General features: G+C 34.5%; 1 protein-coding gene and 1 non-coding gene across 8 annotated transcripts in view; both read right to left on the reverse strand.

Moving 5' to 3' along the window:
• The window catches only part of ATM (ATM serine/threonine kinase), a 156,986-nt gene that overhangs the window by 39,523 nt on the left and 103,497 nt on the right, over positions 1-13,966 (reverse strand). For 5 of the 7 annotated variants that reach the window (XM_070473619.1, XM_070473621.1, XM_070473617.1 and 2 more), the window contains exons 41-51: positions 13,075-13,183; positions 11,079-11,167; positions 10,877-10,979; positions 10,147-10,295; positions 8,678-8,782; positions 7,264-7,383; positions 4,204-4,438; positions 3,575-3,742; positions 1,663-1,776; positions 876-1,093; positions 217-424 (exon numbers count right to left, since the gene is read on the reverse strand). In XM_070473619.1, the coding sequence (XP_070329720.1) occupies positions 217-424; positions 876-1,093; positions 1,663-1,776; positions 3,575-3,742; positions 4,204-4,438; positions 7,264-7,383; positions 8,678-8,782; positions 10,147-10,295; positions 10,877-10,979; positions 11,079-11,167; positions 13,075-13,183 (1,618 nt within the window). The remainder of the gene's footprint in view (positions 1-216; positions 425-875; positions 1,094-1,662; positions 1,777-3,574; positions 3,743-4,203; positions 4,439-7,263; positions 7,384-8,677; positions 8,783-10,146; positions 10,296-10,876; positions 10,980-11,078; positions 11,168-13,074; positions 13,184-13,966) is intronic. The other 2 variants (XM_070473623.1, XM_070473622.1) reach the window with 1 other exon arrangement.
• TRNAR-ACG (transfer RNA arginine (anticodon ACG)) lies at positions 4,728-4,799 on the reverse strand. The gene has a single exon. It is a non-coding gene; the product is annotated as a tRNA-Arg (tRNA).

Raw genomic sequence — 13,966 nt, forward strand, 5'->3', positions numbered from 1 at the left:
CTTTCTGATGGTAACTGCAATGCTATGGGAAAAGACTGTCCTAGATTCTCTCATATCCACATAAACCTACATCATGAGAGTTAGTTAAGTACCTGTGTGTACAGCCCTAAACCAACTGCCAAGGATACAAAGTATACAAAACGCATGACATTTGAGGGGCTAATGGCTAACTTTTAAAGCACAGGCTAGAATACTAGGTTGAAAAAGAAAACTTGCCTTCATCATGCCATTGACTTCAGAAACTCCAGAATTTTCAAGCCAGAGAGAACAAAGACGAAATATCCACATATCATGCCCTTCACCACTTAATAAGCAATTGATGTAATTTTCAACTGCTTTACATAAGAAACGTTTACGATCCTCTTTCAGTGCACGGAGTGCACATTCATCCAACTCCAGCTCTCGCTGAACCTTTACTGTGTACCTTACATTGAATAATTAAAATAAAACACAAAAGCTGTTAAATTTTACAGAATTACAAAATCAAATAAGACATAAAATATAAAAAATTCTAAGAATTATAAAGAGAACAAACTTACTTTTGTCTTTAACTTTCTGCAATTCAAAAGCTATTTTAGGCAACCAAAGTGGACTCTATCCAAGGTATTTCATTAACTTTATTTTCTACTTACACTAAAATATATACACCAAAAGCAGGTTTGAATAAAGGATTTAATTACATCAAACTAAGTAACTCCTCTCTAATTTCAACACATATGTTTTACAACTATGAAACCAACAAACAAACTTAAAAAGCAAAACAAAAAGTTAACACCAGTATATTCCACAGTATAGAGCCACAGCATGAATTTCTATCTGGTTCTGTATACCTGTATAAACACTGTATATCTTGTTACTTGTAGACCCCCAGTTACCTGTTGGTCTGGATTTTATGTTCCCTAAGTAGGCCAACTTCCTCTTTGGCTCTTTTCAGGAGAGCTTGCTTGTTTTCAAATTCTGATGATTTCATGTAGTTTTCAATTCTTTGGTACTGAGTATCTGAGAACCGTGCTAATGAGAGAAATGCCTTCATTTTTCCATTTCTGAGCCCATCATTGCTTTCTCCATCATAATTTCCAGCAACTTCCACAGCCTTCAAAAAAAAAAAAATCCATTTATATTTACAGATACTAAATGCATCTAAAGAATTACTCAGATCAAAGAAATATCCACGGTAAAGTTTAACTTTTATATATATATATATATATATGTATATAAGCTAAATTATACAAAATACAGTATTTCTTTGAGTTTTCAAAACAATTTTGACAGAGCAGAAACAACTGAAATAGCTAATATGTGTAAAGAATGGTGCAAAAATAAAAAGTTCTATAAAACTAAAAAAACATATTAGGCTTTTCATGTTCATTTATTAGTGAAGTAGCTATTTTTAAAATTAAACTATACGAATAAGAGGGAGAAAGAGGAAGCTCAAATGTGGTAGAAGCACTGGATTGGGAAGATCCCCTGGAGGAGGGCATGGCAACCCACTCCAGTATTCTTGCCTGGAGAATCCCATAGATAGAGGAGCCTGGTGGGCTAAAATCCATGGAGTTGTAAAGACTTGGACACCACTGAGAAACTTTCACTTCACTTCACTTCAATGAAAAGTCAAATGTACTCATGCTAAGCAACTCTATTAGGGTTCCTCAAAAATCTTACCTTTTCTAGATAGGTCTGCATGATGACTGCAGGATTTTCTAAGCAAGTTTCTGCTAACCAGGTGCCACAAACCCTTAGACATTCTGTGTATATAAGTTTTAAGTTGGGATCATTCTGTAAAGGAAAGCAAAGTCTTAAAATGTAATTCATTATCATGACTGTACAAAAATATCTTCTATGTAGGAAAAAAACAGATTAAAAACGTCTTTCCTCATTTGCTTTCACCTTACAACTATTTTAATAATTCCAAATATTTACCTTTATAAAATAATCATTCTCTACTACTATTACTATTATTGAAACAACTCACATTTATTGAGTACTTTTATATGCTTGGCATTATTACTATATATAATAATATAATAATTCATTTAATCCTCACAAGAATCCTATGAAGTAAGAACAATTATTATCCTTAATTCGAAAACTACAACTGAAGAACAAAGAGGGTAGGTAACTTCAGGGTCCATCAGTTCAGTTCAGTTGCTTAGTTGTGTCCAACTCTTCGCGACCCCATGGACTAGCAGCATAACTAGCAGCACGCTAGGCCTCCCTGTCCATCACCAACTCCCGGAGTTTACTCAAACTCATGTCCATTGAGTTGGTGATGCCATCCAACCATCTCATCCTCTGTCGTCCCACTTCTCCTCCCACCCCCAATCCCTCCCAGCATCAGGGTCTTTTCCAATGAGTCAACTCTTTGCATGAGGTGGCCAAAGTATTAAGAGTTTCAGCTTCAACATCAGTCCTTCCAATGAACACCCAGGACTGATCTCCTTTAGGATGGACTGGTTGGATCTCCTTGCAGTCCAAGGGACTCTTAAGAGTCTTCTTCAACACCACAGTTCAAAAGCATCAATTCTTTGGTGCTCAGCTTTCTTCAGTCCAACTCTCACATCCATACATGACCACTGGAAAAACCATAGCCTTGACTAGATGGACCTTTGTTGGCAAAGTAATGTCTCTGCTTTTTAATATGCTATCTAGGTTGGTCATAACTTTCCTTCCAAGGAGTAAGCATCTTTTAATATCATAGCTGCAATCACCATCTGCAGTGATTTTGGAGCCCCCCAAAACAAAGTCATACACTGTTTCCACATCTATCTGGCATGAAGTGATGGGACTGGATGCCATGATCTTCGTTTTCAGGGGCCATACTGTTAAGCAATATTTAAACAATCATACCATGTGAGCTCCCAGGGCTTGGTATAATGATAAATTCTCTAATAACAGAGGATGTTATACAAGTTTCCATTATCCAAAAGTACAAAATGTTGATATTCAGCTAGTAGGTGTATGTCAGAGGGACATCATTGAGTCCAAATCTTTAAAATACTTCATGATTCCTACAAATGCTGCTAAATTTGTCTATCTTATGCTGGATACAGAGTTGAAGAAGCAATCAAGTTTATAATAACTAATATAAAATATATATGTACATTAAAGGTAATGGTAGATAAAATATCAGATGTGATGTTTTCAGGGTCTTTGGATTGACAACCCAATTATTTCAACTTCCCTTTTAAAAAAAAGTTTTATTCTCTTATGCCTTTCCTCTTGCATTTTTTTGTCATTTCAAATCTATAGTAGCTATTTCATCTTTGTTTCCCACACACCCTCCTTGAATACTATAGAAAGTTTAAAAAAAAATAAGGCTTATCATTGCGATAAATTAATCTATGATGAGATGGACTGATGGAAATGTTGTAAAAAGGAAAAATGAACACTGTCTAAACTTTTACAAATACTAATTTTCAAGATTCCATTTTACAATTTCTTGTTCATTGATCAGTAATTTCAAAGCTTTAATAAAATTAGCAATTATATTAAAATTTATTTAAAATATTATAAAGCACAGTAATCTTTCTTATTACAGTAAATACTAATTCAACCAATAGAAAAAAAAGTGAACCTCTGTACAACTGGCATCCAGCTTCTTAATCATTTGCTTGAGAATACTCAGGGCAAGACTCTGTTCCTTTTTTGCCCAGAATACTTGTGCTTCCTCCAGTTGCCACTCAGAGACTCCACTACTAGCTGAATTATACTGTTTAATTTGAAATATTGCCCTTTCAGGGAGCTGAAATGAAAATAACAAACAGAAATATTTTTACTATAACTACTACTACTAATAAAAGCAGTCACCACCATTCACTGAAGATTTGACAATTTTTAAGATATCTTAAATGCATTTCTGACTGCCTTCCCCAGGCCCCATATCTGCCTATCTGTTTTTCTTTATATAAAGACAGACATAATTATGTGTGTGTTTATACACAACAATCACTGAAATGTTATACATATAGTAAGTTAGGTAGCTTCTCATTATTTAACCAGGAAATTGAGGGTTAGAGAAAGACTTGTCCAAGACTCAAATTCAGGTCTAATTCCAAAAGGGGAAATCTTAAAGAACTATGCTATACAATGTTATAATAGCAATGTGTCTCTCAATGACATTTCTTTTTATTTATGCTTTCTATTTTCTAGGTAATAAAAAGGCAAGGTCAACGAGTGAGATGACTTAGTTTTAAATCTGATTACCTGAGTGTTCTTGAAAGTTCGGGCTAATACAGAGAGTTCTACAAGATGCTTGGTGAGAATGTCCTTAAAACACTCTCTTTGGGAGTTTTCCATTTCTTTTTCCATCAAGATCTCCAAAATGACTGTGCGTAGAGCCATTATAGGCTCCTGAAAACTAAAATCACTGTCTTTGAGAAGCTGGGAATGTTTCCACCACTTCATGTACACTTCAGAGGGCTGCCTATCTGTTACTGATCTGAAAGCCAAACCACAGGGTTTCATTAGCAACAGAAATGAAGAAAAAGGTGCTATTATGCAGGTTCTAAAACTTAAGACTTAATAAACATTAAAGGAAATTTTGCAGCAAGATGACTGGAACTTCTAAAATAAACCAAAATAAGGATCAAAGTTTAGTGAAGTGAAGTCACTCAGTCGTGTCCAACTCTTTGCAACCCCATGGACTGTAGCCTACCAGGATCCTCTGTCCATGGGATTTTCCAGGCAAGAGTACTGGAATGAGTTGCCATTTCCTTCTCCAGGAGATCTTCCCAACCCAGGGATTGAACCCAGGTCTTCTGCGTCGTAGGCAGACGCTTTACCATCTGAGCCACCAGGGAAGTCACCAAAATAAGGATCAAAGTTTAGGAACCTACAATATGGTCAGATCTCTGAGGGTCAGTTCAGCAGAGAACCCAACAGATGATGAATATTTAAAAATTTTCTTTCTTTTTTTAAAATTGAAATATAATTGATTTACAATATTATAGTAGTTTCAGGTATACAGGAGAGTGATTCAATATTTTTAAAGATGCTACTTTCAAGATATTCTTAAAAATACTCTTCAACCTCACAAAAAGCAGCACTTCTAAATTAATATTCTTCTGAAATGAGAACACATTTCTCAGGCCTCTCATTCAGAACATCTACACCTCTAGTCCAATTTCAATGATCCTACAAAGAGGACAGTCAGCAAGGAAATGAAATAAACTCATTATCTACTGTACCCATCAGGCACAGGGCATGATTCTGCAAAACTGTAGCTGTTAAAGAAAGCACAATCCAATGAAGGAAATGTTGGCATCTGGCAAAGGTTTCATATACCAATATTCTTTATTAAAGGAAGAGAAAATACATCTCGCGCAATTAGCTCATATGAGCCGAGTGTTTCCCAGATGTTCAAATTAAGCAATACTGTCCAATCCTTCAGGAGTACCATATGGGGAGAAATCAAGACAAATGAAGCAGGGAAACTAAGAAGATGACCTTAAGGTGATGACTATGAAATGAAAGTTCTTTTAGTTGCTTGCTAAAGAAGGAAACAGTAACACAACTCATAGGAACCAAAACTTTAATTCCTCCCAAAATGATCTTAAGAGCAGCAGGTCTCAAATTTTCAAATCTCAGGAAATCCTTTATACCAGAGGTCCCCTTTTTGGTACCAGGGATGGGTTTTGTGGAAGATAATTTTCCCACAAACTGGGGAGCTGGTGGGGTGGATGTTTTGGGGTTGATTCTCATAAGAGCTCACAACCTAAATATCTTGCATGTGCAGTTCAGTAGGGTCTGTGCTCCTATGAGAATCTAAGGCTGCTGCATGTGAGCCTTGGGGAAAGGTTGTAAATACAGATGAAGCTTCACTTGCTTGCCTGCTGCTCATCTCCTGCTGTGTGGCTTGGTTCCTAACAAGCCATAGCCCGGGGTTTGGGGACCCCTGCTTTACACGCTTACAAATTATGGAAGACTCCTAAAGAGCTTTCATTTACACGATTATACTTACTAATATTTGGGCTTCCATAGTGGCTCAGATGGTAAAGAATCTGCCTGCAATGCAGGAGACGTGGGTTCGATCCCTGCGTTAGAAAGATTCTCTGGGGAAGGGAATGGATACCCACTCCAGAGCTCTTGCCTGGGGAATTCCATGGACAGAGGAGCCTGGCAGGCTACAGACCAAGGGGTCACAAAGAGGCAGACACGGCTGAGTGACTAAACATTTTCATTATTAATATTTACCTTATTAGAAACTAAAACTGAGAAAAATCTAACATGTATTAAAATTTGTTTTAAAATAATAAATCAACTACAGATCACACAAAATTTAGTGAGAAGAGCACTATTTCACATTTCTATGAATCTCTTCGATGTCTGGCTTAATGGAGACACTTGAATTCTCATCTCAGATTCTGCATTTAGTTTGCTGTGCTATGATGTTTGGTTGGAGAATGTGAAGAAAATCTAGCCTCATACAGATACAGGAAAGGCAGGAATATGGTAACAGTCTTTTCAAATAATTGTAGCTATTCTCTGATACCTCACCAAAACATCACTATACCTCATGAAAGAATGAAAGCAAAAAAAAAAAAAAAATAGTAATAATAATAAGATTTTGCTATAATTTTAACAATAGTTTTAATTTCATGAACCCCTGAATAGATCTTAGGGCCTGCAGGATCTCTACACTACATTTTGTGAACTGCTATCCTAGAACATAGGTATTTGCTGCCAATTTGTCAAATTTTTCTTACTTAAAATTCCCTAGCAGAGAAAGATCCAGAAACATTGCAAAGTGAGATGACTTCCTTTCCACCATTATAAGGGGCAATCTCCCCTAAACACTCCATATTCATTAACATGGACTGTTGACTAAGAATTGGTCACCAGGAAATAGCACTAGGGATACAAGAGGAAATAAGTCCCACTTTTAAGGATCTTCTACCGTATGGTAGAGTATATATAAAGTAACACTAATGCAATGCAGTACTTAAACAGTGGAGTATATATAATATGCTATGATAAAAAACATGAGGAAATAATTTCATCTAGGGTGGAACAGGGGAAAAGTTGTAAAGAGAAAAACACAAAGTTAAATTTAAAAACTTGAATTTTTACAGTGAATATTTTTGAAAATGTTTATTTTAACAAGGTCACAGTTCATTAGGTTGACTTACTTACACTGTGATAAAAAGAAAGGAACCTATGGCTGGTTTCTATATAGTTTTTATTTTTTAAATTCACTTTGGGAAAAAAAAATTCACCTCAGTAACAAGTTGTGCTTTGGGCTACACAGTCACTTGAATCACATACCTTGAGAAAAGTTCTCCGATGTCTTCAAGCTCTCCAATGGCCTGCAATCTGCTAAGTGTAGGGTAGAGGGAATACACGGACTCAAGACTGCCCTTACACAGCTCTTCCACTTCTTTCACTCTAGTAGCAGAAAAGACAAGGCACTTGAAAACTAAGATAAAATTTTTTTACAGAAGATAAAAGTTGAGTTCTCATTATAGACCTTTGTGTTGATTTAATAATAGCAATATTCAGAAGCACCAGCATAAGGTAGTGGAAACAAAGTAAGCCTTGGAATTCTATGGACTGAGATCTAAATCCCAGTTTTGCCAGTAATGACTGTATAACTTTGGGCACATTACTGGATTCCTCTGAAACAAAGTTTTTTTCACTTCCAGAATTATTTTGAAGGTTAGAGAACACATACAGAAAAAGTCTAACAAAGTAGCCACCACATGATAAGCACTTAAATGGTAGTAAGCATTACTTCTGTAAACAAAATACAGGATTTATTAGGTCACAATTACTGTTAACCAAAAAACGTGTTACATTCATTTAGCCTGTTATAGTTAAGCTCTTTTTTGTGTATTATCTCATTTGTGCCTCAGACCAAGCCTTTAAGTACTAACCATTAATCACCATCTTACAAAAAGAACATTAAATGCTAAGAGAGGTAAATGACATATAGCCACTAGAGACAAGATTAAAATTCTCAGTACATCTGTCCAGGAAGAGAACCAAGGGATGGGAAACAGTAAGATTTTTCAGAGCTCAGCATAAATAATTGATCATGGTTCCAAAAGGAAATTCTATTTTTAAAGATAGCATATATTTGAACCACATAAGCAAAGAAAAATGTATTATATAAGAAAAAAAAAAGCTTACATAAGTACCTAACATATGAGAATGCTCTTACATTTAAAACAAAAAATTTAAATGTAACAATGGTTTTATATATATATATATACATATACACATTTGTATGTACATATACGTGTGTGTATATATATATTTGTATATATATATTTTGACAAGTGTATGTTAAAGAATTCTTTCATATAAAGCATTCAAAACATGAAGATACAGAAAACAATTGTTAAGACAGGAACACTTGTAATTCTTATGCAAACATGTTTGCAAAAGATAAAATTCATCTGAGCACTCATTTCTCAGATGTGGAGAAGCTATGAAATTGTTAACTGTTGAATATTTCCTCCCACTTTTGCAATTCTGAGTTTCAACACTGATTTGTATGAATTATGAATTATACAAGGGATTTTTTTTAAGGGAGAAAAGGGAATGACAAAAAACAACCTGACCACACCTATCAGATCCTTATCCTTTCACCAGTGCAAATCTTTGCACTGAAATTATTCTTCAGGTTTTCAGAAAAGAAGCAATGTTAAAACACAATAACTTTTTCTTTTTACAATACCTGGCATGTTTGAGACTTTCATAAAAAGTGGAGAATTCTCTGTCTCTTAGAGACTGCAGAGCATTATACAACAACTCATGGTAACTGGTTCTTTCCACTCCTTTGCTGTGAAATAATTAAAAAATTAGAGAAAAAAATATATTTAAAAACAGAGAATCCTGGTGTGTGTATAAACAGTTTCACCAAGAGGCGAAATTTTAAACTATAATTAGAATTATCTCCATTTAAAAAAAATGCATTTCTAGAAAATTTGGTAAGAATCATGAAGAATCCTGTGGATCTTTCAATTCTTCAAGCAGAAAAAAAAGCAAATTTCTCAGATTTTTTTTTTCCAGGCTCTAAACATGTTATATTCCCATTTATCTATTAGATGTACACCTACTATGTGCCAGGTACTAGTCACCAGGTTCTAGATGCAGTGAGTCCATTGGCAAACAAGTCAGATCAGGCCCCCATTCTCAAAGAGTTTACATTCCGGTTTGGAGATGGACAATAAAGAAGAAAAATACCAGGACAAAGGACATGTAGAAAAGTAAAACAGGGTAACAAAACAAATGACTGAGTGGGTACTTTAGAATGGAAGGTCAGAAAAGATCTCTCTGAATATGTCACATTATTAAATTACAGTCTGACAAGTAGCCACCTTCATGGTAAGAGAGGAAAAAAGAAGATATATATTTAAGGCTTTTAGTTACAAACAGTCTGGCCTAATGGAAAAAAAAAAAAACAAGGAAGACCATGTGGCTGAACTATAGTATGCAAGGAGAAAAACAGCATACAGAGATTCAGAGGCAAGTAGGAATCGGCTCACAGGGTAAACTGTTTCTAAAACATGAATGCATACCTCTGATTTTATAGCAATCTAACAGTTTGAAATTTGAAAGACGTTCTAATTAATGAAATTTTTTTCTATGAAAGTGATTAAACATATAATTAATGTGATTTAATTATTCTTTGGTTTATATAATCAAAAGACTTTTACATAAATACACAATCTTTTATTAGATTAGGTGCTTGGCTTTTCATTCAGAACACATGGGGACCTTACATGTAGGCGAAAGTCATTATCTTCCTATGCTATTGATTTAGCAGTTTTTAATATAAATTATTTCACAAATAAACAGTCTTTTGTATACCATCCAGCCAATAAAAGTGCCAGCTGAATAAATAAAATGTTTGCAGCAGGTAGTGGGATGTCTGACTTTCTCTTTGGATCTGTAAACAATATATGAGAAGATTCTCATGAGAAAATAACTTCTATATTTCTCTTCAAAAATATCATGAGGGTAGAGGTGGAAAGAGAAGAGAATGAAATTCAAGCCTATGTACACTAACTGCTTACTGCTATGCTATTCAAGCATTTAGCTTAACAGTATCTACAAAACATAAAAACACAACTCCCACTATAAAAACAGTTCATTGTTCATAACTAGAGAAATGGCAATTTTAAATGTCTAAATTCTTCTTACTTGACAGAAATGCAGTGGTCCCACTGCATATTTCTCCATGCTACTTGGTAATGAAGTTCCTGTAGTTCAGCACACCACTCTTTATTTTCATGATCTAATCCTCTTAAATAGATGGAAAGAATATGGCAGAGTCCCAAATTCTGCAAGGCCTGAGCAGGAGTTAAAAAAAAAAAAAAAGGTTCAAAAATAACAATACTAGAGAAACAAAAAACAGCAGTCAAACATAAAAAGTAACTTTCAAAATTTTAGTAGTTCACAGTATCACTTAAAATCCCAAAATATTGTTTGTGTGTTCCTCCTAAAACATCGAGACAGAGCTCAAAGGGCTGTGATATTTGATAAAAGAATGGTTAAGGAATATTAGCCAGGAATATTAGTAACAGAAATGATAACCTCTGGGACAAACTCTAGTGCAAACTATGAGAAATAATTTACATGAGATTTTCCATACAAAGGACTTAATTCACGACCAGGCACATTGTATACAGTTCAAGAAATGTCTTCTATTGTTAGCTAAGAAGATTACGACCAACAAATCTATACTATCTTTCAGGTCAGTCATCTGTCCAATTTATCTGTGTATCCTTCTGAGTTTTAATCCCAGTGAAAGAAAAATAATCTTTGGTCTTAGCCCTAGAGTTTATCTGGCTGTGTAAATAGTCCACTGATATACTGAAATAATCTGGGCACTACACAAGTAGTGCTTTACTAAAGCAGAAAAAAAAAGTACCTGAATTATTCCTGCCTGACGAGTTGATGAGGAGATTGCTGTCTCGAGGTCATATGTTGCTAGGGCTTTCCCCCACATTGCTTCATGTTCATATGTTCGTAGTCTATAAGAAAAGAGTTTTTAAATGCCTTTGAGTTCTGTATGCATGTAACTTCTTTCATAACAGAATTACTATAGCATCATCTATGAAAAAGCAACTTACCTAGTAAGGGGTTGTAACATTTTCCCTCCACCACAGCCATAAAGACTATCTGGCTCTCCTATGCTTCTGTAGATTTCTAAAAGCAGATCCTAAAAACAGAAAAAAAAATTTTTTTTTAATTGAAGGGAAAAAATATTGGTTTATGAATTTAGCAAATTTAAATTATATAACATGTTATAAAGGTAACATATAATGATATTGAAATATATACTAAAGCTATGGATTACCAACACAACAAACTGATCTGAGACAACAGAATGACTATGGAATACTTGAAAACAATTGCTCACAATTTAATGAATCACGTAAGATATAAACCCCAACCTATGATGCTTCTAACATATGCAAAAAAACCCATAAAAACAAAAGCAAACAATCCTGTCAACAGCTAAAACTGTACATGGGAAAGTGAAGTTCTGTAAAGTCTTACTCTTCAAAAGTGAACCTGGTTAAAAAAAAAAGGTTGTAAGGTTTTCTTTGAAAGAAAATTCAAAGTTGCACTATGTAATAATTAGCAAAATGTGATATAAAGAATTGGTTTGATGATTCAAACTTTGCAATAAAATTTAATCAGGAAAGAATTGATTTTGCTTAAAATAATCTCAGTAAAATAAAAATGAAAACAGAAAACAAAACAGAAAGAAACAAAGGAAAAAGAAAACAATGAGAAATGGCACCGCATGGAAAACTGATCAAGCGCTTTAGTTATCTTAATGGTAGTTGCCCCAAGAAACATTTTCTAAACACAAACTGATACTGGCATAAGGTTATCATTCTAATCAAATTGTTTCTATTCATAAGGATGAAATCAAGCCCTCAAGTGTTGGAACATTTAGTCTTGAAGCTAGCACAGTACCTGGAGCACCAGAGATACTCCATAAATTCAGAAAAGAGGATAAAACTATAACCTAGCAAAATAGGGAAGGAGAAAATCAGGAAAACAGTATCAAAAAGGCAGACAGAACATATTTCAAGTAAGGCATAGTTGATGGTGTTAAGTGTTGATGAAACATTAAGGAAGAGGTTGAATGAAAGGTGAGGGCTAGACTTAGTAACATCAAGTTTATTAGTGACATTAGCAGGTGCCATTCAGTGGAAATTCTTTCACAAGGTTTGGCTGTGATGGGAAGGGAGAAAAAAGGGTGTCACCTTAAAGAGAATATAAGGAAAAGGGAAATGATTTTGTGTTTGTTTGAAGGAGAATGTTTTTAATAAGAAGAGTCTGAAATGTTTGAATATATTGAGAAGAAGCATGGCACAATAAAAAAATAAAGTTCTTGACAGTTGAAAAACAAAGCACAGAACAAAGGACAGCAGGAGAACTGTTCCTCTGCTTTAACAGAAGGAAAGATTACAGTGGGAGCAGATGCAGGAAGATTTCTATGTTTGACAGTGTCATATGGTGGCACTTACTATCTATGTCCCCTATTTTGTTTAAGAAGTAGGAGTCACACTGAAAGCAGGGAGGAGAACATCAGAGGTGTAAGCAAACTGAAGGAGACCAAACTCATTTTAAAGGAAGAATGGGTCAAATTAAGAGTCAAATTTAATTGGTCAAATTTAAATTTTTAAATTTAAAAATTTATAGAAGGAGCAATCTCCTGAGATGTGGTATACAGTAAATAAGTAAACAAAAATATAAATGTTAAGTGCTATGAAGAAAATAAACAGAGTACTGTAGCAGAAAAATATATGGTATAATTCACCCTATGAGATAGGTGGATGTACTTTCATCTTTCTGATAAAAGAACTCAAAGTTGAAAAGATTAAGTAATTTCTGGAAGATTATACAACTAAGTGGTTGAATAAGGATAGAATTCATTTGCCTAATCCAAGGCCTAAGCTTCAAACCATGAATTTAATGTATGACAGTCCAAAAAGTAACTTTAGTTTGAAAATCAAATGACAATTCGAATCTATATAGTCTTTATAACAAAACAATAGTCCAATGTGTAAAACAAATATTAACATTTATAATAATGTCTATAATATATACCTGTAAACTTATCCCAGTTTCTTCCTTACTTTTTTCACTCAAACTGGAAATAGTTGTACTTTGGCTTTCTTCTTCAAATGTAAGACTTCTGTTTGTCACAAGAGCATGTCTTTTAATGGGAATATACTATTTTGAGGCCTGCTAATATGTATACCATAAACTTTGAAAGAAAAAACTAACAAAGGTTACAAATAAAATATAATGAACCATTTATACTTGAAAACAATGCCAAGCCTAGAACAGAAAAGGAATTTGAGAGTATTAGGTCTTTGAATGAGAATTACATTTTAACCACAGTCTCATTTATGGAAAAGCTACATGCCAAAATGTGCTTATTTTTACAGAGCTTAAAAATAGAGCAGAAGCCCTTTCAGTTCAATTCCTAAATGGTCTATCAGTGATTTTACCTGAAGTTTAACCTCACTGGGGCTTCCCTAGTGGCTCAGAGGTAAAAATCTGCCTGCAATGTGGGAGACCTGGGTTTTGATCCCTGGGTCGGGAAGATCTCCTGGAGAAGAGAATGATTACACACACCAGTATTCTTGCCTGGAAAATTCCACAGGCTGAGGAGACTTGCAGGCTATAGTCCATGAAGTTCAAAAGAATCAGACACGAAGGAGCGACTTAACACTTACTTACTTAACCTCATTAATAAACACAGGCATGCAAATTAAGACCACACCTGAGATACCACTTAACATTTGATAATTTGGCAAAATTAAGAAATCTGATAATATTAAGTTTTGAAAAGGAAGTGGACCGGTAGAACCACAGGTAATAAGTGACAGAATTAGAATTCAGATTTGCCTACATTTTGATATTAACTAACTTGAATAGGAAACCTAGGAGAGCAATTCATTTTTTTGAACTGATGGTGTTCGTAAACTGTTGA

Source organism: Odocoileus virginianus, chromosome 10, assembly GCF_023699985.2.
Source record: "Odocoileus virginianus isolate 20LAN1187 ecotype Illinois chromosome 10, Ovbor_1.2, whole genome shotgun sequence".
In the NCBI taxonomy this organism is placed as follows: domain Eukaryota; kingdom Metazoa; phylum Chordata; class Mammalia; order Artiodactyla; family Cervidae; genus Odocoileus; species Odocoileus virginianus.